This window comes from Ambystoma mexicanum, chromosome 3p (genome assembly GCF_040938575.1).
Source record: "Ambystoma mexicanum isolate Mex_15411 chromosome 3p, UKY_AmexF1_1, whole genome shotgun sequence".
NCBI lineage: Eukaryota > Metazoa > Chordata > Amphibia > Caudata > Ambystomatidae > Ambystoma > Ambystoma mexicanum.
The window spans coordinates 159,086,106-159,107,603 of record NC_090925.1 but is presented as its reverse complement, the minus strand read 5'-3'; the positions used below and the strand labels follow the sequence as shown (position 1 = coordinate 159,107,603).

At 44.9% G+C, this 21,498-nt stretch overlaps 1 protein-coding gene across 1 annotated transcript in view; it reads right to left on the bottom strand.

The window, feature by feature from the left end:
* LOC138579836 (ovostatin-like) overlaps positions 1 to 21,031 on the bottom strand; it is a 65,539-nt gene extending 44,508 nt beyond the window's left edge. The window contains exons 1-4 of the mRNA XM_069650067.1: positions 20,829 to 21,031; positions 11,074 to 11,656; positions 8,248 to 8,392; positions 880 to 932 (exon numbers count right to left, since the gene is read on the bottom strand). Of these exons, the coding sequence (XP_069506168.1) occupies positions 880 to 932; positions 8,248 to 8,392; positions 11,074 to 11,656; positions 20,829 to 21,031 (984 nt within the window). The remainder of the gene's footprint in view (positions 1 to 879; positions 933 to 8,247; positions 8,393 to 11,073; positions 11,657 to 20,828) is intronic.
* Between the last annotated feature and the right edge of the window lie 467 nt (positions 21,032 to 21,498).

Below are 21,498 nucleotides of genomic sequence, written 5' to 3'. Positions count from 1 at the left end.
GTGTGTGCAGTTGTGTGCCTCTCATGTTCTAGTAGGCTTTCTCTTTCCTGCAGTATATACTTGTGTGCTCTGCTTCCATGCCCTATGAACCCTGTGCTCTGCGGACGTTCCACGATATTTTTTATTGCTCTATACGACAGTCCCTGGGATCTGGGTTTGCTTCTTGGGACCTTGCTCCCTTCACATAAAAGGCTCTTCTGGGCAGCCTGTTTGGCTTGCATGTCCTTTTGTGCCTTTTCACTGCTTCCAAGTTTCATTTGGATAGAGCCTGGCTGGGAAGTCAGATCTGGATTTACACAGTCCCTTTGATTGCACCATATGGTTTAATGGGAGCAGTTGCTCCATCACCCTTTAGTGAGTGATGGCGGTTCATTTAGTTGCTGTTCTGTCGTTTAGTCTATAGGAACTGGTGTTTCCCACTGTGTCTCAACTACCGAGTGTGATCGAGCAAAGACCGACCTCCGCTTGGTTTATATCAATATGCTAAGCATGGTGATGAAAGCAGGAGAAAGTGGTAATACCCAGACTACTCACTGGTGATCTTGACATTAACTCCTATCCTACCATGTCACAGTCCTTGATTAACTACTATAAAGCCATGCACAGAATGTGCATCTTTGATCACAGGGTCCTACTTGGGTAGTCTAAAATGAATAAGTGTGTCTGGTCAGGTGCTTTGCATAAGGAACGAGGGAGGGGATAAAATGATCATTTCTTGGAGAGGGCACATCCTTTTATGTTAAGTACTGTGAGAAAGAAGAGGAGGACTGAGAGTAATTAAGATTACCAGCAAGTAATCACAGCATTTGCCTCTGTAAAGAGTCCCCTCGTTATTGGATCTTCAGACTGTGTTGGAGAGTATGGATGTATTTCACTCACCGTCTCTTCGTGTGGATGTAACGTGCCATTTAAGCAGAATACTCGACAGGTCACTGTGAAGAGACAAGGGGAGAAGTTACCCTGGTACGGAGACAACCTCACTATCTCTTCTTTGTGGGCATAAGAACTACGAGGGAGACCCCAGCCGAGGAAACTTAACAGGCTGTTCTTCACTCCAAATGGCAATTCACCAGGTGCTTTCTCATCACCACCAACCCACCGACCCCCTGAAAGAAACAAAATGGGCAGAGGAAAGAGCAGAGACTATCATAAAGCTTAGACATTATAGGCATGCCCCTGTGGCCGGAGTCCGACAGGGATGCCACCTGCAGCAGGGTGATTGAAGGAGACAAGCTCTTCCCGCACCCCCAGGCACTTGAGACTAAGGCAAAGGCCTCCACATAGACTATGGGAGACCGAGGGGTTTGGGGGCAAGGGGGGTGCTGTAACACAATCATAACATTGCAAGATTCGCAGATGTAGGGCACATGTGAGAATAAATGCAATGTGAGAATAAGCTCCATCTTAGATATTAGTAGCCATATTGCGGCACAAAGCTTAAATGTAGCGAGGTCATTAGCACTCCAGGCGTAGGCCGCGAACATGAGCATAGGAATATGTTGCGTCTCAAACACTGATGAGAAAGGCCAGAGTTGCACAAATCCATAAAACCCTTCATTGTTCCAAAATGTTGCCAACGTTTCCGCCTGGGGAGGAATGTGCCCTGCAAGGCCATGGGAGGAGGGTCACGCAACTGGGAACAACACAATCCCATGAGAAGAAGGACACGGGCCTCCAACCCCCACAAGTCTAAACTCTAAGTTATAGTACCCAAATGTCTTAGCCATGCAACCCCTGAATTCCAAGGTACCAGACAGCCCCAGACCAAACTGTTAGTTCCCCAATCGATCAAGAACGATCAGAACCCAGACCCCTCTTGCGTTCCTTTTTCGGTCACGTGACTTCTGCTGCGAGGTGCAGGGAGGGATGAACTAGGGTGGAACACCTTGGAGAGTTGCCGGTCTGTCTAGGAGCGACTGAAGTGTGTGAGTTAGTACGATCTAGGCTTCTCCCCCTGCGGGCACCTTAACCTCAGCTCGATGACGAATGCAGCAGCACCCATGTGGTAGAAGACAGATGGACAGAGCTGAGACCAATAGCCTGGCATCCACTATGGAGCAGGCGGCCCATGTTTAGGGCCTCACCAACCAGCCGTGCGGGTTTCCACTGTATGTAATGATATCACTGATGACGCTGTGTACTCTTTTAATATACTGCTCATGCCAATTTCGCCAGAACGTTCCACGGCAGCAGAGTTCTTTGTTGGTGCTTTCCATGGTTGTGTGGAAATAAGACTTGTTGTCTTTGCAAGAGGTATATGGGGCGTTTTTCTCTAGCAGGTTGTATTTTTTTCTGGTGTGAGCATCCAGGGGGACTTTCCTACAAGGGGCATTGTGAGGCTGCAAGGAAGTATGGAAACAAGGGCCATACGTAAACTCGGACAGAACAAGGAGGATTTTACACTCATTAATAACAAGGCCTATGCCACCATGTAACAGATTTACGTACTCCAATACTTTGCCCTGAAGCAGACAATGTAAACAGGCCATGCTAAGCAGGCACTAGACTGATCATGGGTTCTATTTTATAGTGCTTGGGCCACTATTATTAATGGTACCGCTGAAGCAAACTGTTTGTGGTGCAATTTGAAAATAACATTTGATGTGCAATATTTCACTAATAGGGTCATGTTCAGTATTCACTGATTCTTTTGTTCTCATTCCGACATATGTAAGGAGACCAAAGTCAATTGCATTTTTAATCAGATGGATAGCCAGGTTAATGGCACCCCTTTTACCAATACCAGACGCATGAAAGGCTGAGTTGGCTCTTCTGGGACTTGCGTTTGTGACTTGCAGTTTGATCACGTGTCTCAGCAGTCATAACTCAGTGAGCTACCTGACTCATGCAGTTTAGGAGGCGATGTGTAGAAGTGACCAGCCATCTGTGGACATGGATGACTGAATGGTCACAATTGGCACTTCGGTTAGGTTAGCAAAGTGTTGTTCAGTTGCTAAGGGCAAGTATGCTGGTCCTGAATTCCCATAAGGAATCATTGTAGGCTCTGCCTACTCCAGCGGCAGGAGCCCGGGAGGCTTGGATGCTGCAGGTCAGGTGGACATCGGCCTGCTCGGTTTAATGACTGGGCCCAGCCTGTCCAGAGCCACTTAATTGTGGGTGGAGATTCTAGTCCATGTTGGACAATCCTCTGTGAGCACCTGAGAGGGAGTATGTGCCCGCAACAATATGCACATGTTTTTGGGCACAGAGTCCTAGGGTGCAAGGGAGCGACAGAGTATAAGACCCTACACAGGTCTGGTTTGGCCGTCCATGATTCTTGAGAAAATAGTGACGGTGCAAGGTCAGAATTTTCTGAAAGAACATGGAATCCTTGATACCTACACATCTGGTTTCAGGCTTGGTCACATCACTGAAACTGCATGTTTGGCTGCCTGGGCAGATGTCCTTGGGTCTGCTGACGAGGGGGGACATGAGCATGCTTGATTTATCAGGTGAGTTTGACAAAGTCGATTTTGACATTCTTTTTTTGTAGATTATCATTTTTTATTTTCACCAATAAAGTTTGCAATACAATCAGAAATAAACAAGCTTCATAAAATTACAAACCTGGTCACAAGATTTTGACATTCTTATCTCCAGCCTGTCCAAGGTGGCTCTGGTATCTGAGGAATCCCTGAAATGGTGTTCCTCTTTTTTTATCAAATCGGACCCAACAAGTTAAATTGGGATACTATTATTCTGATTCGTTAACTGTTATTTGCAGAGTTCCACAAGGGTCCTCTCTTTCCCCCATATTGTTCAACATCTATATTCACCCATTTTAAAATATTTTTTCTGAGTTCAATGTAAGTTATTACTCCAATGTGAATGACACGGAAATATTTGTCAGGCTGAAGTCCCACTGGAAGTAATTAATTGAGTGTTAGCTTGTGCTAAAAAAAAGAAAAAGCTGGATGCTTGAAAACAGATTGCAACTCAACCCCTCCAAGACCGAGGTTATTGTTTTTGGCCCAAAAAAGAAAAGAAAAATTATAAAATCGGCTGACTGATTTTCCTTCTTCTGTGTCTTTTCCAGCTCTGTTTGAAGTGCCTATCATTTTTTCTGCTAAAATTAAAAATCTAGGCTGTATCTGGCAGGCAAGCTGCAATCTTCATGTCAACGAAGTTGTAAAACGAATGTATCATCAATTTAAAGTGAAAGTGCAAACATTCACTCCCTTTCTAGGCGAGTTTTGATAATATTTCGGGTTTACTTTTCGCTTGTAACAAAGATGCATTGTTGTGTTTGCTCAACAGTAATTCAAAGACAGAAAAAGTCGATCTTTGTTGTTCATGTGTAAAGGATGACAGAAGTATTCATTTTTTCCATTTTTGTCTCAGTTGTGAAAAAGAAATAACCTCTTCAGTTTTCCATTTTTCTGCAATTCTTCATTGTGATACAAGTCTCAGTTGTGAAAAAGAAAAAAACCTCATCACGTGTTTCACCACTTAACATATGGATCGTCAGGAGGTGAGTAATTTTTAAATCAAGATTACTTTTTTTCTGAAATTAAGGAAAATATAAAATAAAAGTAGAACTTTGTGTAAAACAATTTGCCTGATATATTTAAAGCAGATGAGAGTTTATGAAGGGCTCAACAAAGTGGCATTAATCATTTATATAGCGCTCCGAACCTTCAGGCATCTGAGCGCTGATTATTATTACCCATGTTGTGTGGTGCTCATTTATCAATCTCGGAAGGATGAAAGACTGATTTTGGCCCTGCCAGGATTCGAACATGCGTCAGCAGACCCTGCACAGATGCCAAAGCTAGCGCTCTACACGCTGTGCTATCGGACCAGCATCTCTTCCCTTTCCAGTATTTTGGCTTGATTTGCTTTCCAGTATTTTGGCTTGATTTGTTGGTGCTTCAGCTTTAATTCTTATTTTTTGGATTTCTGTTTAAGTTAATTAGACTTCCAATTTCTTGAAAGCTGTATATTTCAGTTCAGGCGGGAAAGGAAAATTAAAAATGTTTTGGGTTTACTATCTGTTAATACAATCTTTTACAGTTTCAAAAGATTTATTTGCAGTACTTTATGAGGAACCTTATTGTCACAATCCTTATTTTATCATACTGCATCTTGAGAATCTGCTAGAATTACTGCATCTATTTCATTAATACCTTTTGTTGGTGATAGCCCAAAAAGTTGCCGGAAGAGAAAGCACTTATTCAGTGTATTCAACTTATAAACATGGTCTAAAAGTAGCCTTTTCTTCTACATAATAACAAGTTCAGTCTCTATGTACAAATAGACAAGTTAATTTGTAATGCCCTATTCTTAGTACTTACTTGGTTAGATAGGGGAGGAACATGCAGGATCATTCCTTCTCTCCCTGGCTGTGTGCAATGAAATTAAGTTTCAAGTGCTATTTATTTGGATTTGCAGGTGCGTGTGGCGTCAACTGGGTATTCTCTCTACAAAATGTGAGGTGTGCAGCTGACGGAAAATATGGAGCTATCCATGCAGAAATGTGGGCCTAGACTTGAAGGGAAGCGGGGAGCTGTAGTAGCTGATTGGGAGGACAGAGTGAGGCCTTGGTTGACCCCTTTGATGGTCCCTGCAGTGGAGCCCCGGCGCCATTGATGACTATAGAGTCCTTTTCTTCTGTAAGTATAGATCTCCACAGCCATAGATTAAACAAGTCCTATCTATTTAAGCACTACTCTAGAGTGTCCCCATAAGGGAAAATCCTCTATTCTATCTGTTTTTGAAATGTAGTCATTTTTCTATTGAAAAGTATTTTATTTGTCTGTGCATTTTGGTAACTCCCCCCTTGACAAATACTGTTTTCCTCTGTGCATTTGTCATTTTTCCTATGGAACAAAATCATGCCTTGTGTATCTGCTGATTATAGTTCCCTTTCCCCTGAAAAGTCCTTTGTTTGTTTAAATAGTTAAGTAAGTTAATTCCCTGGTATTTGGCTTAGTAAATCAATTAATTCCCCATTGAAATTCACGGATAAAGATAGTTGCAATTCGAAACCAACAATCTTGGGCTCAGTGTTTTTATTTAATTGTTATAGGCATTGAAGTGTTGCCCCAAAGGAATTGTTCCCATTATTAGCTAAAACCGAATTTTTTCATGTGTTACATTGTGTGTTTAAAAACAAATCCCCATTTACATCTGTCCCATTAAACCTAAACTACTGTTCCCACTGTGAGAATCTCTTTGCCCACAACATACCTGTGAGTTGCCCCAGTCATTTTCACTGAAAACCGTGGTTCCTATGTGCCTTTCTCATTGTTGAAAGCATGTGTGTCATTTTTAGCCCCAGCCAAAATAGTAGGATTTGCAATTTTGTTTTTCCAAATATTTCTTTTCATCATTTAAATAGTGATTTTCCTAGAATATTCCCCTTCCTCTATCAAGTTCTGAGCTCGGATTTGGTATTGCCTTTCTTTCATTTGTCATGGTTTTGAGCTTGCCTCCGGCTCCAACTAAATTTAGTGAGATTTGCAATTTCGTTTTTCTAAGTCTTTCTTTTCACCTTTGAAAAATCGTTTTTCCTACTCTATCTTTCCTTCTCTATCATACCCGGATCAAGGATTCGAATTATATCCCCTTTTATTTTTTTGATTTTTCTTTCTCGTGTGCTGCCTGTGTAAAAATCGGATTTCCTGTGTGTGCTTGCTAGTCTGTTTTGAAGCCCTATATGTTCTCTAGTGTAAGCAGCCTGAAGTTCCATTGTGTGCTGTCCCATAGTAGTAGTATTGAATCATTGAAAAACCCAGTTTTACATTGTCACTGGGGGGGAGCGCTTAACCTTCCTGCAATCAGTTGAGGGAAATTATTTGGCATTGCTTTTCACAACACAAATTTGGTGTGGCATTGAAGTCTCTCTTAACCTGGTTATGTTCTAGAAGCCTGTGCATTGTGTTGCCACAACATTCGTGGCGCAGTCATATTTTTGTTCTGATTGAATATTAAAATAATCAATTAATAAATTATTCATTGAGAACACACTCCTCAAAAGAATTCTGTGTAAATATAAAAAGCATTTTATTGTGCGTCACCATCCTTGCAGCAGCAGAAGGTCCCTGACTTGCTGGCGCTGGATAATATCTTGTGACAACTGAACTAAAATATATTGCTTTCAAGAAATTGGAAGTGTAATTAACTTAAACAGAAATCCAAAACATAAGAATTAAAGCTTAAGCGCCAACAAATCAAGCCAAAATACTGGAAAGGTAAGAGAGGCAACTATTAATGCCATTTTGTTGATCCCTTCATAAACTCTCATCTGCTTTGAGTATATCAAGCAAATTGTTTTACACAAAGTTCTACTTTTATTTTATCCTTAATTTCAGGAAAAAAGTAATCTCGATTTAAAAATTACTCACCTCCTGAAGATCCACATGTTAAGTGGTGAAACACGTGTTGAGGTTGTTTCTTTTTCACAACTGAGACTTGTATCACAATAAAGAAATGCACAAAAATTGAGAACTGAATACTTTTGTCACCCTTTACGCAAGATCAACTTTTTCTGTTAATGTATTATCAAATTAAACTCTGGAGACATGTTTTGTCTCTGTTCGGAGAATGCGATCGTCCAGCTATTGTCGGAACCCTGGCAAATTCCAGATTGGATTATTGTAACGCACAGTGATTGGTCATTCCGACTGGCCAGATACATCAGCTCAGGTTGCCCAGAGCACAGCTGTTAGACTTCTCTATAGTCTTTCTAGAACTGCCCCGATTTCACTGTTTTGCAGGACCCTTCATTGGCTTGCAGTTCAACAGAGATTCTCTTTAAGATCCTCTGTTTGATCTTCACATTAATTAATAGCACCACCCCCAGTTACCTTGCGTCAAAAAGTTCTCTCCACTGCCCATCCCATTCACTCCGGTACACTGGCCTATACCTTCTGACTGTTCCCTCCTCTCGCTTTCTGTACCGCAGAGATAGAAGCTTCTCTAACGGCGGCCCTCAAGCTTGGAATTTACTGCCTGCTGATCTTCGGAAATTAAATCCTTTGTCTCCATTCAGGGAGAAGTTGAAAACCTATCTTTTTCAATAACTACTTCCTTCCGAATGATTTCACTTTTTATCATGCCTGTTTGTTAAAATCTGCGCCTAGATTAAGCCTCTGCTTGGTTCCTCATGGATCCGCGCATTATAAATTACAACACCAAAGCACCACCAAGACGACTGAGCCAGACAGCCTGGCAGTGTGCCCAGGAGCTTCTCCACTGACACCACCGCCCCCAACAACGTCCCCCCCAGCAATCAGGGCAGCTTACCATTGTCCCCAGGCTTGTATACAGTTTTTGCGAACTTCATAACACAAAAGTTTGGCAATTTGTTCACAACCACGCTCCTGCGCTGGGTCTCGTTTCCCACCGTGAGCGAGATGAAGGCCATTTGGGCGACGGCCACGCTTGGGACCTGCAACGACAGAGCAGAGGCAGTGTATTTATGTATAAACTCTATTGCACTGAAGAGTAGCATAAAAGTCAACGAGACATTAAAGCAGTGGGGGACACAGGATACCCATCAAATAGCAAAATACAAGGGTGCAGAGACATAAAATCTCACAACACTAATATCGATAAATAACATTGCACAAGGCAGTGCACAGAGAGCAACGCAAAATCCTCCACTTCCCTACCCCCAAATGTCTCCCCCTCCATCACCACAAGAAATAGCACCCCACCGGACCCCCGTCTCAGAAAAGCAAGAATTGAAGAGACTGCACCAATAACATTCACATTTAGAAGGTGCGTCTTGCCCCATGCCCCATGTTCATCCAGCTGGGCCTCCTTTCTTTGCATTCTGGGACTTGTGGTTCTGAGAGCCTATTGTAAACGGGGGGCTGAACACCCCAGAATGAAATGATAAACCATGACTTGATGACTCACTTCCGACTGACATGGGGCACGTGGAGTCTGTTAATAAAAAACATGAACATTTCAGGTGTCAAAGTAGGAGCACACGTCAGTTTCCCTTGGAAAAGCACAACAGCAAGTGAAATCAAGCACTGGCGAAGCCAACAGTTGGGTATTTGCCAAACACTGCCATATTGGTACTGCCTCACTAGAATATCGCAGCACATGGAAATTGGTGTGAGCGCCCGCTCACAAGATAGATCAAATCTATACCCCAGACAGATCTGTTGCCTTTGCCAGTGCTTGTTTTTAAAAGTACTTCAGTGTAATGTACAGATTTAAAGGCAGACAGACTATTTAAAAATTAGATGGCTGAAGGCACAATGAAATGAGAATTCTTTTATTTTACTAGTAGTAGATTTGCAGCAACAGCTAGGCCATTACTCTTTGTAGACTGCTTTGAATTAACACTGGCAGGCCCTATACAGCACAGAGTTGTATGTTACTGCATGATGGAGCTATCTCAAAGAGATCCCAGAAAGATGCGTTTTGGGTTGGGAGGGGCAGTGAATGGGTGGAATTGGCCATAGGGATTAGCATGCCATGGGTGGGTCAATAACCAAACAATACCCACCATCTGTGTGTCCCTCCACACATCCCATCTCCCTCCTATCTGTACTCCAAGGCAATTGTTGTAGCTTGTAGGAGGTGCTTAAACACCACCTAATACCCAAAAGAAAAGAAAGAATTGTAGCCTTAAAGGTGGACACTTGGCGAGAAAAGACAGAAGGTAGATTGATGCAATGACACTTTGGATTCTAGCAAATTGCAACACTGCGGGGCCTCTGGATTAGACTGAAACTCTTGCTGTGTTTAAAATGTAGGTATTGGGTGAAGGGTGCAATGCTGAGGAGTGCCCCACTCTGGAAGTGAGAGACCAGTTAGAAGTTGGAAAGTTCTTTAAAAGTCTGTGTTGCTTCGTCTCGTTTCTAACCATCTCACGCATGTTTCATGCTAACTAGGCGCTTTCTCAAGCTACCTTGTTAAAATAAGCAGAATTAAAACTGGGACAAAGAGTAACGTGGCAGGATTCCGGTTTCTGAATCTTAGTCGTTGACAAAACAATATAAAACTAAAAAGAACTTTGCAACTTATATCTGGTCTCTGATACCATGACTTTCTGGTTACATATCTTTTCCTCGAAAAATGTACATCGAGGTGATGTTTCATCGAATTTCTTTTAGTGAAAGATGTTTCACCGAATTTCCATACATAAAGTGAAAAGAGTTAATACACCGAAGCCCTTTCATCAAATAGAGTTTCGTTGTATAAACACTTCATCTTTTGACTATAAAATCGCTGAAACATGCATAACGTTACATGGAGCTGTCCAGAACTGAAGTTGATTGCAAAAAGTAACAATCTAATTCAGCACTGGACACAACTCCCTCTAACTTGTGTAGTGTCAATGAGTCCACTTGAGACTTTTATTTTAGTTTTTAAGGGGGGGGGCTCACCAAACCCCCAATAAAATAAAAGTCTCCAGTTCTGAAATTACTCTCGAATACTACACAAGTCAGAGGGACCTGTCCAGTGCTGAAATCAATTCCATACAGTTACAATGTACTTCAGCACTGGAGAGCTCCCTCTAACTTGTGTAGTGTTTATTTTGTATTGCCCCCCCCCCCCCAAACTCCTGTTTTCAAAATGTAACCCTTTCCCCCACCCAAACATATATACATCTATTTTAGAAAAAAAATGTCATTGAGAGTCGTTTCATCGAAAAAAACTTTCAATGAAACATCTGTAGATGAAAAGACTGTATACCTGACTTCCTACATTGCGAGCACTCATCAGCAACTATGGCTGGACAACAGCTGGCTAAGCCTAATTCAAGCCATGACCTCAGAGCTGCCTAGCATCAAAACTGCTTTACAATGCTGCTTGTTTCCTATTGCTGATGTCATCACTACCACTGAGAACAAGGGGCAAACATGCGGCACGATCGTCGCCCCTAGCTCATCAGCGCATTCCAAACTAAGTGCCATTATCAGTAGCACATAGTACCATCTGATGGCATTAACGTTGCGCCACCTCCATCCTTGTCTGAACACCATTGTGCTACTATTGCACGCAACCTCGCAGGAGCGAAGGTGGACTATTGCATAGAGCAGAGCAAGCCAACACATTCATAGCGGGAGCCAAGCCAGAGCGGAGGCGGAAGCCAAGATTGGCCATCACTGCCAAGCCAGAGCCGAGACAGAAACCTGGATTGGCCTTCACAGCCAAGCCAGAACCGAGCCGGAAACCTGTATTGGCCTTCACTGCGAAGGCAGAGCCAAGCTGGAAACCAGGATTTCCCTTCAAAGCAAAGCCAGAGCCGATCCAGAAACCTGGATTTGCCTTCTCAGCCAAGCCAGAGCCGAGCCGAAAAGCTGGATTGGCCCTCACAGCGAAGGCAGAGGCAAGCTGGAAACCTGGATTGGCCGTCACAGCAAAGTCAGAGCCGAGCCAGCAACCTGAATTGGCCTTCACAGCCAAGCATGAGCTGAGCCGGAAACCTGGATTGGCCTTCACAGCCAAGCCAGTGCCGAGCCAGAAACCTGGATTGGCCATCAATGCCAAGCCAGAGCCGAGCCAGAAACCTGTGTTGGCCTTCACAGCAAAGGCAGAACCAAGCTGGAAACCTGGATTGGCCTTCACAGCCAAGCCAGAGCCAAGACGGAAATCTGGATTAGCCTTCACAGCCAAGCCAGAGCTGAGCGGGAAATCTGTATTGGCCTTCACAGCCAAGCCAGAGCCGAGCCGGAAACCTGGATTGGCCCTAAGAGCCAAAACACGAGCCAAGCCATTGGTAAAAATGTGTGTAAAATAGACAGCCTAATATTTTGTAAATAAGAGAAGTAACATAATAAGCTGGTTGTATTTATCATCACCTTAATGTGCTATAAACATGGTAGCGTTTCATTATCTTTAGGCAGAGCTGAACGTTAAGATCTCAAGACTTTAACTTCCATCATTACTATTGACTAGCTGCACGGGAACAGCAGCCCTGCCTAGCAAAATACGGCCTCCATAAACTCTGGCTCCCTCCTGGCATTACATGACCTGAAAAAGCAGCCCTGCCTAGCAAAATACGGTCTCCATAAACTCTGGCTCCCTCCTGCCATTACGTGGACTGACGTGTGCACTTACTGTGCTCTGGTCCAATATGACCATCCTGCAGAAGCTTCACAGATTAGACCTACATTCAGAGCGGATCTCTGGGCCAGGCTTGGGATTGGACTGAACCCCAGGTATTGTGGGCCCATTGCAGGGACAGATGTCATTTTCTCAGGGTTACTTACACTTCCTAAAAATGCACCTGCAAATTGCAGAATATCTGACTTTGATGCACCGTTGTAATCCTGTTCAAGGCTCTTTGCGGACGCTGCACCCATTCTAATATGCTACATATCTGGGGGGGGCGGGGGCAGGGGTGACTATCCCCTCATCTAACTCGACCCAAATGTCACCCATTCGTGTCTATGAAATCACTCAGGCACTCCCAGACTAATCTCACAGTGAGGCCAATACATTCATGCAGGCACAGGCCTCAAGGAATATGCTGAAGGGCCAGAGTAATGAAGGGGTCATTGAACTGTAAGTGAATCAAGAGCCCTCAGAGCCACCAAAAGAGGGTCACTGAGGCTGCGGTCAGGGGATCCTCATTTCAACTTCCACGGGGTGAGATATATGTAGAAACTGAAGACGGATGAATGTTCGGAAAAAAGGCATGCAAATTAGGCAGCCTGCTATTTAGTAAATAACAAGAGTGACGCAATAAAATATAAAGTTACTGTTATGATTAAACTATGTAATAAAAAGGCTGCTTTTTAATAATCCTGCAAGTCAGCTCAAAGGGAGACAGGAAGGTGTCTGGGTGATAGAGAAACATCACTTTTTCAGCACTTCGGGCTAGATTCACCCCTCTTCTGAGTGCTGGAATATTCTATTGTATTACTTCAAATTGAACGACACTCATGTTGTCAGCCTCTCAAGGACAAAGGGCTGGGATTTTAATGTGTGACTATGGGTTACAGATGCTTGCACTAAGTGCTAAACCCATCGAGCTATCCTGACCTCCTTACAAGTGCATACATTCACCGACAGAGCAGGTTATGTTTCACTGACGGGTGGTGGATAGTAGATATTTTACGACTTTTTAACTTCACAGCCTTGCACGTGGCTGCCTACAATGTCCTTTGCCCATTTCCCCAATGTACAGCTTAGTCTGCCTAGTTCATGCAATGGGAAAAGGGAAATCAGAAATAGCTGCACTGTAAAAAATAATTCTTTAAGGTTTTTTCACTGTGAGACGTTTGTGTGGTCTACATTTAGTAGACTGCCGTTTCTAAAGGAGGCTGACGCCCCCATTTTTTTCCATGCATTGCAGAAATATTGGTGTTAGTGGGCTCCACAAACACTGCATGTGATATTGGGATACTCCATGTGTTTATGTAAGTGGGTGATCACTGCTAGGGGCACCAGTGACCCTAGTGTCATTTCAAGAGAAATTGACTCACATGACACAGAGTCAACTTAAGTACATCTCCATCTCAGCAAATTTTTCAACAAATTAAAAGTCCTGCTTTATCCTCATTTTCTCCTTAGTCTCTGCTCGCTCACTTTATTTGTCTCCCTCTTATCTGTTCTCCCTCCTTGCCTCATCTTGCTCGGTCCTCCCTACGCCCTCCAATTCTTCTTTTCTTTCTTAATCATCTCCCCGTCCACCCCTTGTTTTTACCTCCTCCCAGCTCTCACCTCTGTCAAGGACAGTGCAATTAATGTCTGGCTCGGCTCTTGTTTGGCTCTTGATTAGCAGGGTCCCTAAGGCCGAGCCAGAGCCAGATATTTGACTTAAGCAAGGCTCGAGTCCTCATTCATAAGTAGGGTGGGCAAAGCCAGTCAGTCGGGCTTGTCTTATACCTTTGCAAAGCCAGACCTATTTCCTGTGCCCATGCGTGCTCTTGCTTTTGAAATGACGCCAATAGTATACCCAAAACGCCCAACTTGCACACACCCATTTCTCCCAGGCGCACACTGGAATTTGGTAGCCCAATTGTGTGTGGGGGGGGAGGAAGAACGAAGCGGGAAATGGCCCAATCCGCTAAAACTGACAGTGGCGTGGGGAGGTGGGAGGGAGGAAGTGATAACGTGGAGGATAATAATACGATTTCTGAGACAGGCATAGGAAGATTACCCAAATCAGTTGAATGGCTGAAGATCAGTCTCATGGAATGATATCCGGCAGTGGAAGGCTTCGCTCTCCTTTAACCCTCGCCCATGCACTGCCAATGCTGCACACAGTTCTGACCTCAAGTAGCGAGCCGTGATCGTCACCGTGGCTAGCAATGGTCCCTCTAATTATAGTTTTCTGAGCGCAGCAAATTAATGTTTGTGTGCACACTTTCCCCGGCTGTGTGCGGAAGTGAGTGATGTGAGTCGCTTTGTGATCAGCACACACATTGGCGATTAGACCCAATGCATTGTCCAGGAGAAGGTCATGCACACTGAGGCACGTGTGATATAATGATCATGAATGTAGAAGGCCCATGTGGCCTGTAGACCTACCCTGGTGCGGGATAAGGGGGTGGGGCGGGGGTACTACTGGAATCCCTGGTCTGCTGCTGCACCCATGAGAATTGTTGTGAGCAAATAACAGCTCTTTTGTGGTAGAACATATCTAACATGCATAACTTCTGAGTAACAGAACCTTTTTTGACTGTTCAGGCCAACGTGTTATTTTGCAGCTGGACACCTGTGCAGGTGTTACTCTGCACACCCCGGCCATCTATCACTGTGTGCAAATGTCTGCCCTGCAGCTGCAAGGCCTAAAATACTGTTTGATCAGTTACTGCCACCTAGTCTGTCCGTTGTGCCGCCTACTCTCACTCCCTACGGTCCCCAGTCTCCAGTTATCTGTTACCACACTCTTCCCCTCTCTCTAGGAGTGAGCAAAACTTTCACCTGCAAAGCAAAGTGTGGAATCCGCACTGGAATCCGCTTCCGTCTGTTCCGTGAAATCACCAGTACGGTTCCACCGCCACTGAAATGTTGCGAGCTTTCGCGTGGAGTGTGGGGTTAGCTTCGTGTAGCGCAACAAGAAACTTTGTACAGGTCTTTTTTTCCTGATCCATGATAGTTTTGTAGTTCCACAAGAAACTTTGTGTGGTTTTTCAATTCGCAATAGCAGCGACTTGAGAAACTTTGTGCAGGTCTTTTTTCGATCTGTGATATGTTCACAACACAAGAATCTTCATGCAGGCTTATTTTAGATCCGTACTAGTTTTGCGTTGCGGCATGAGAAACTTTGCACTTTTTTTGTTCGATTCGTGGTATGTTCACGCAGCGACATTAACAACTTTGCACGTTTTTTTGTTCGTTTCTTGGTAGGTTCATGCAGCGACATTAACAACTTTGCACTTTTTTTGTTCGATTTGTGGTAGGTTCACGCAGCGACATGAGAAATTGTGTGCAGCTCTTTTCGAACCATGCTAGGCTTGTGCAACGGCATGAGAAACATTGCGCTGCTCTTTTTGATACCCAGGGCCGGCGGAACAGCGGATTGCGGCAAAACTGATCAAAATCAGCTGGGCTGGGGGAACGGAATTTAACAATTTCCCCCCTGCTCTGCCTTTAACTAGTCCTCACACTTTCTCACTCCCAACCGGTCTTCCATTGTCTCTCCCTTTCTATACCCCCCTTCACATGTATTCCCCTCCCCACTCTCTGGCATAATTCCATACTCACATGTTCCCTTCACGTTCAATCTCACACTCCATTGCCACTCTAACACACTCAATCACCCTCTCGCTGGCTTTAAAGTCAGCAGAAATGGGGCGTGGAAGTGGGGCGGGTCTGGCCGTGCTGAGGTCATTGACTGCAGTGCCTAAAGCTACAACTGCAGACAGGTTGCACCTTTCCTCTGGTTTCATGGAAGCACCCTGCGTTGGTCACGGGCTGCATTACGAACTCACCAGTGGAGGTGCGGGCTGAAGGGCGAGGTTGTCAGGGCAAAGGTCAGCGCCACTGAGAAGCGTGTTCAGACGAAGAAAGAAATGCTAAACCCAGCACCTGGCAGGACTTATGCCCTGTGCAATGCATGGCTGCATTTCGTTCTGCATGCCGCTGTGTACTTCACATGCAGACCCCAGTGTAAACGTGTATGCAGTGTGAGGACCTGGCTTTAGGGGCGCTCTGCAGCCCACCTGCGTGGCAGGAAATCTGCGGCTGCGCTTGCACCCAAGCACACAGAGTAAACAGAGCAAAGACTGGCCCCATCAGACTCCATTGGCATGGAAGACACTGCGTTGCATGACGGTATGGTATTAGTGGATCACACTGCTCTCAAATGAGCGTGCTCTTTGTACAATTTATTTTGATTTGACATTATTTATTTTGTCATAATAATGCCTTTTAAACTTAAATTTTTGTATCCACTTATTCAAATGTATTTGGATACACAAAAATGTACAAACCATAAGCAATTCCAAATCTAAATAAGGAAACGAAACACAACGAAATGCATGCCAAAAGTGAAAAACGCTTCAACGTACCAAGCAACATGGAAACAAAGAACAAGTTACTTACCAACTGTAACGTTCTTTCGACTGGATGTGCCTCCCACATATTCCTCATCTTATGATAACTCATTATCTCCAGCTTCGCTGCTTCTGAAAAAAAAAAATTCTCGCCAGAGGGTGCTATGCTCGAGGTCCTGGCGTCGATTGTCCCTCGACGGACTCCGTAGTCTGTCAACGTCACCGATGGTATAAATAGCTCGAGCCGCGCCCGTTGCTTCAGTTCTGTTTTTTTTCGAGTAAACATGTAGGAGGAACACCCAGGCATGCCCCATAACTGATGCACTCTTTGTGAGAGGAAAGTGTAAGAAAACGTAAACTGTACTGTGGGGTAGGATGGGAGGGTCGATGAGGAATACGTGGGAGGAACGTCCAGTCAAAAGAACGTTACAGTTGGTAAGTAACTTGTTCTTCGAATGAATGGATTGTGTCCTCCCACGTATTCCTCATCTTATGACAGACTCCCACAGCAGTGGCAATTTTGGAGGTGGAAGTACTAATTACGGTTTTCATGAACAGAATGCAGAACTGCCTTGGCAAATAACCCCTCATTGGAGGAGGCAGTATCCAAGCAGTAATGATTGATTAAAGTATGCATAGTTTTACAAGTTGTAGCTGCACAAATATCTGCTGCTGGGACTCCCCTCTTTAGAGCAGCAGAAGTAGCCATTCCTCTTGTAGAATGGGCTCGAAGCCCATCTGGTGGGTCTCTTCCCGCCAATCTGTAGCATTCAATTGTGGCTAAAATGATCCAGCATGATATGCTCTGTTTTGTTACTGATAAGCCCAGTTTATGACCAGTATAACCCACAAACAGTTGGTCATCTTGTCGTAATTTACACATCCTTGAGATGTAAAAACCCTCTTGGGATCTAGTCTATGCAGTCTCTCCTCTTCCTTGCCCAAATGAGGAGGAGGATCAAAAGTTGGTATTACTATTTTTGTGACAAATGGAAGTCCGAAACTACCTTTGGTAAAAATGAAGGTTTACCTTTAAGGACTACCTTATCCTTATAAAAAAAAAAATAGTATATGGTGGTTTGCATGAGAGAGCCTGAAGTTCACTAACCCTGCGGGCTGATGATAGGGCCACAAGAAGAACAGTTTTTAGTGTTAAAAGCCTCAATGGACAGGAGTGCAGAGGCTCAAAAGGTATGCAAGTCACACATTTTAGAGCTAAATTTTAATCCCAAGTTGGGACATGAAAAGGTACTGGAGGGTATACGTTAGTAAGCCCTTTTAAGAATTGAATGATTAATGGTATTTTGAAATATGGAACCTCTTCCGAGGTGCGCTTGAAAATGGACAGCTCAGCAAGGTATCCTTTGATTTTTCCTATCTGGTGCCCCAGATTGGCTAGATGTAATAGGAAGGAAAGCACCATTGGGGTGCCACATCGAAAAGGGTCCACATCCTTATCACCAGTTACTAAACCTGTTCCAGCGGTACAAAGATTTTGTTGCTGGCCTTCTGGCCGAAAGCAAGACTTCCATTACGTCATCCGGAAGATCCCAAGCCTTGGATCTCAACCTCTCAGAAACCATGCGTGAAGGTTGAGTGTCTTGACCTCTGGATGGAGAACTCGACCTTCCTCTTGCGAGAGAAGATCCTCTTTGTGGAAGACGTATTGGAGGGCAGATGGACATGTCCAGAAGGTCCGGGTACCACGTCCTCCTGACCCAATCCAGGGCAATTAGGATCATGGTTTTCCTGAACTTTCTCAACCTCCTGATTACTTGAGGAATCACAGGGACTGGGGGAAACACATACAGTTGTGGAAACTTCCACTCCACTACGAATGCGTCTCCCAGAGATCCTCTTTGAGGAAATTCCCTTGAGCAGTACTGATCGCACTTCTGGTTGATCGTGGTGGTGAACAGATCCACTTGAGGGGTTCCCCAAAGGGCAAAGATTTCCAGAAGGACTTCCTGAGCCAACTCCCACTCGTGGGAAACTGCTCTGCCTGCTCAGACCATCTGCCGCTGTGTTCCTCTCTCCAGCTAGGTGAATTGCTGATGGAGAGATTCCTTCTTGTATTGCCCAGAACCAGAGCTGCATTGCCTCTCTGAACAGTGGTAGTGACCCTACACCCTCCTCTGTTGTTGAGGTAGTACATGGCCACTGTATTGTCCGTCATTATCAGGACATTCTTTCCCTGTACAGAGGTCAGAATGGCCTTAGCGCTAGTCTGATTGCCCTCAGCTCCAAAAGGTTGATGTGTAGTTGGACTCCGATGGAGACCAACGACCGCTGATTGTCAGATCGTTGGTGAGTGCTCCCCACCCCGTGAGTGAGGCATCCGTCACTACTGTTATCTCCGGCCATGGTTGCCAAAAAGATTCTCCCTTGAGAATGTTGTCGTTTCAAGCCCACCATAGAAGATCCTGAGCAACTGCGCTCGGGACTTGCAGAAGATCTGACATATTCCCAGAGAACTGTGACCACTGAGTTCTGAGTGCCCATTGAAGGGATCTCATTCTCAACCTGGCCTCTGGTACTAGGAAAATGCAGGATGCCATGAGGCCGAGCAACTTGAGAAAAACGAAGGCCGGTAGACGTTGGGCATTATGGAACTTTGTTACCATCTGCTGGATGTGGAGAGCTCTCACTTCAGGAGGCGAGGCTTTTCCCCGAGGAAGTATCCAAGACTGCTCTGATAAACTGGAGCTTTTGGGATGGTATCATATGGGACTTCTTGAAATTGAGGGAAAAGCCCAGTCTGTGTAGGAAGTGGCAGGTGATCAAAAGATGTTCCTGAGCTTGTTTTGGAGAACTTGCTCTGATCAACCAGTCATCCAGGTCAGATATATGTGAATACCTCCTCTCCTGAGACTCGCTGCCACAACCGCCAACAGTTTGGGGAAAACCCTCGGGGCGGAAGTCAACCCGAATCGCAGAACTCGAAACTGATAATGAGAATTGCCAAACACTAACCTCAGGTACTTTCTGTGCTCTGGATGGATTGGCACATGAAAGTAAGCTTCCTGATGGTCCAATGATACCAACCAATCCTGGAGTTGGAGAGCCTGAAGGATCTGCGAAAGAGTCACCATCTTGAACTTGTCCTTCCTGAGGAACTTGTTCAAGTTTCTGAAGTCCAAGATAAGTCTCAGTCCTCTGTCCTTTTTTGGAATGAGAAAATATGGGGAGTACCAACCCCTGTTCCTCTCCGCTAGAGGTACCTGTTCTATGGCACCTTTCTCCATCAGGGTTAAAATTTCCTGCAATAGGAGCGGATCTGGAATTTTGACGGAGTTGGCTCCCGGTGGGTGATTCTGAGGCCTTTTTAGAAAGGGAAGGCAGTAACCTTGGGCTACAGTTTCCAATGCCCAAGCATCTGAGGTAATGCCCTGCCATTCCTTCAGATGCTTAGAGATCCTGCCTCCCACTGGTGTTTTGTGTAACAAGGTCTCAGAGGGATTTGGAGGCGGCTGCAGGAGTGGCTGAGGGTACAGATGCCGCTCCTGAGGCTGATTTTGCACCTCTTCCCCGTGCTCCACGAGGGAAGTTTCTTTTGCCCCTTTGAGAAGCCTGTCCTCTTCCTCTACTAAATGAGGAGTAGTAACGAAAAAACGACCCCTCCAGGAAGATGAGCCGGAATAGGGTTTTAGAGGCTGGTGCATAGAGGCGCTAAGTGATTTAGCTGCCGCTTTCGAGGTCTGAGGTTTTTAATAGGCTTTCATCAGCCTTGCTGCCAAACAGCCTCAAGCCATCAAAGGGCAGGTTAAGGAGTCTGCTTGCACATCTGGTGCAAACCCCGACTTCCTCAACCACGCAAATCTGCGTAGCACAACGCTTGCAGCCATGGATCTGCTGATACTATCAGCAGTATCCAGTCCAGACTGGAGACATTCCCCCATTGCCTCCGTCCCGTCTTTGACTATATTCAGGAACCCTTCCCTTTCCTCACCTTCTGGAATATGATCAGCTGCCGCCGAAATACAGTCCCACAGGGTTTGGGTAGACCTGGCTAGGGTACAGGTGACATTTGACGATTTAAGGGCCATACTGCCTGACGTGAAAACTTTACATGCCCATGCATCAACTTTTTTATCCTCTCTATCTGGAGGGATAGTGGGATATGCAGTCTGGCTTGATGTGGATGCTGCCTGAATGACTAGACTTTCTGGAGTCGGATGCTTATTTAAATATTCAGGATCCCTTCCTGCTGGTCTGTATTTCTTGGGAAAAGTATTATCGGCATCAGCAATGCTCTCAGGTTTTTCCCAGTTTTTCTACACCGTCCTCTGAAGAGCCCTGTGAAAGGGGGGAACTGGATCTTTTTGAGGACCTCTGACAATTATATCTGTCATGTCATCCTGTTCAAAAACGGGTGAAGTGTTACCCCCAACCCATATATGCAGACTCCTGTACCCAGCATCTGCATGCTCTGCAGGATCAGTTGTGGCAAACTCTAATTCTGGGGAGGTGTCACTTCCACTGGCAGAATGTAGAGTGTCACTCAGGACTCTCATTTTTGATTCTTGATCAAGGTGTTCCTCAGGAACTTGCTTTGTGCCATATGAAACTCCAAAATGAGTAACTTTGTCTTCCTCTGAGCCAGATTCCTCATACATTGAGGACATGGACTTTAAAAAGTCTGACCTGGGCAATGAAGTGAATCTCCTTTCTTCCTCTACCATACGCGTCGAAGGAATAGATAAATCCTTCGAAGTTGTTGAAGGAATCTTCGATGACTTCGAAGATGACTGCGACACAGGCGTCAAGGTTGTTTTTGGTTTCGGTTCCGAAACGGTCGACGCCAACGATGAAATCGGCAAAGCCTTTGACGACTTATTTTTTTTGTATGGCAACGGAGAGGTGCTCGACTCTCGAAGAGTCCTCGACGACTTGGCGTTGAATCGAGTTTTTCGAGTATCCTCGACACTACTGGTCTTTACCATGAAAGTCTTGGACTTCCATTTGTTGTCCAATGGAGCGACTTTAGGGGTATGGCTTTTCCGAGGTTCCTTCGAGGGGGTCAGGGCCGCATTCTCGAATATCTCCATCATCTTTTTACGAAATTCTTCCTATTTTCAGGGAG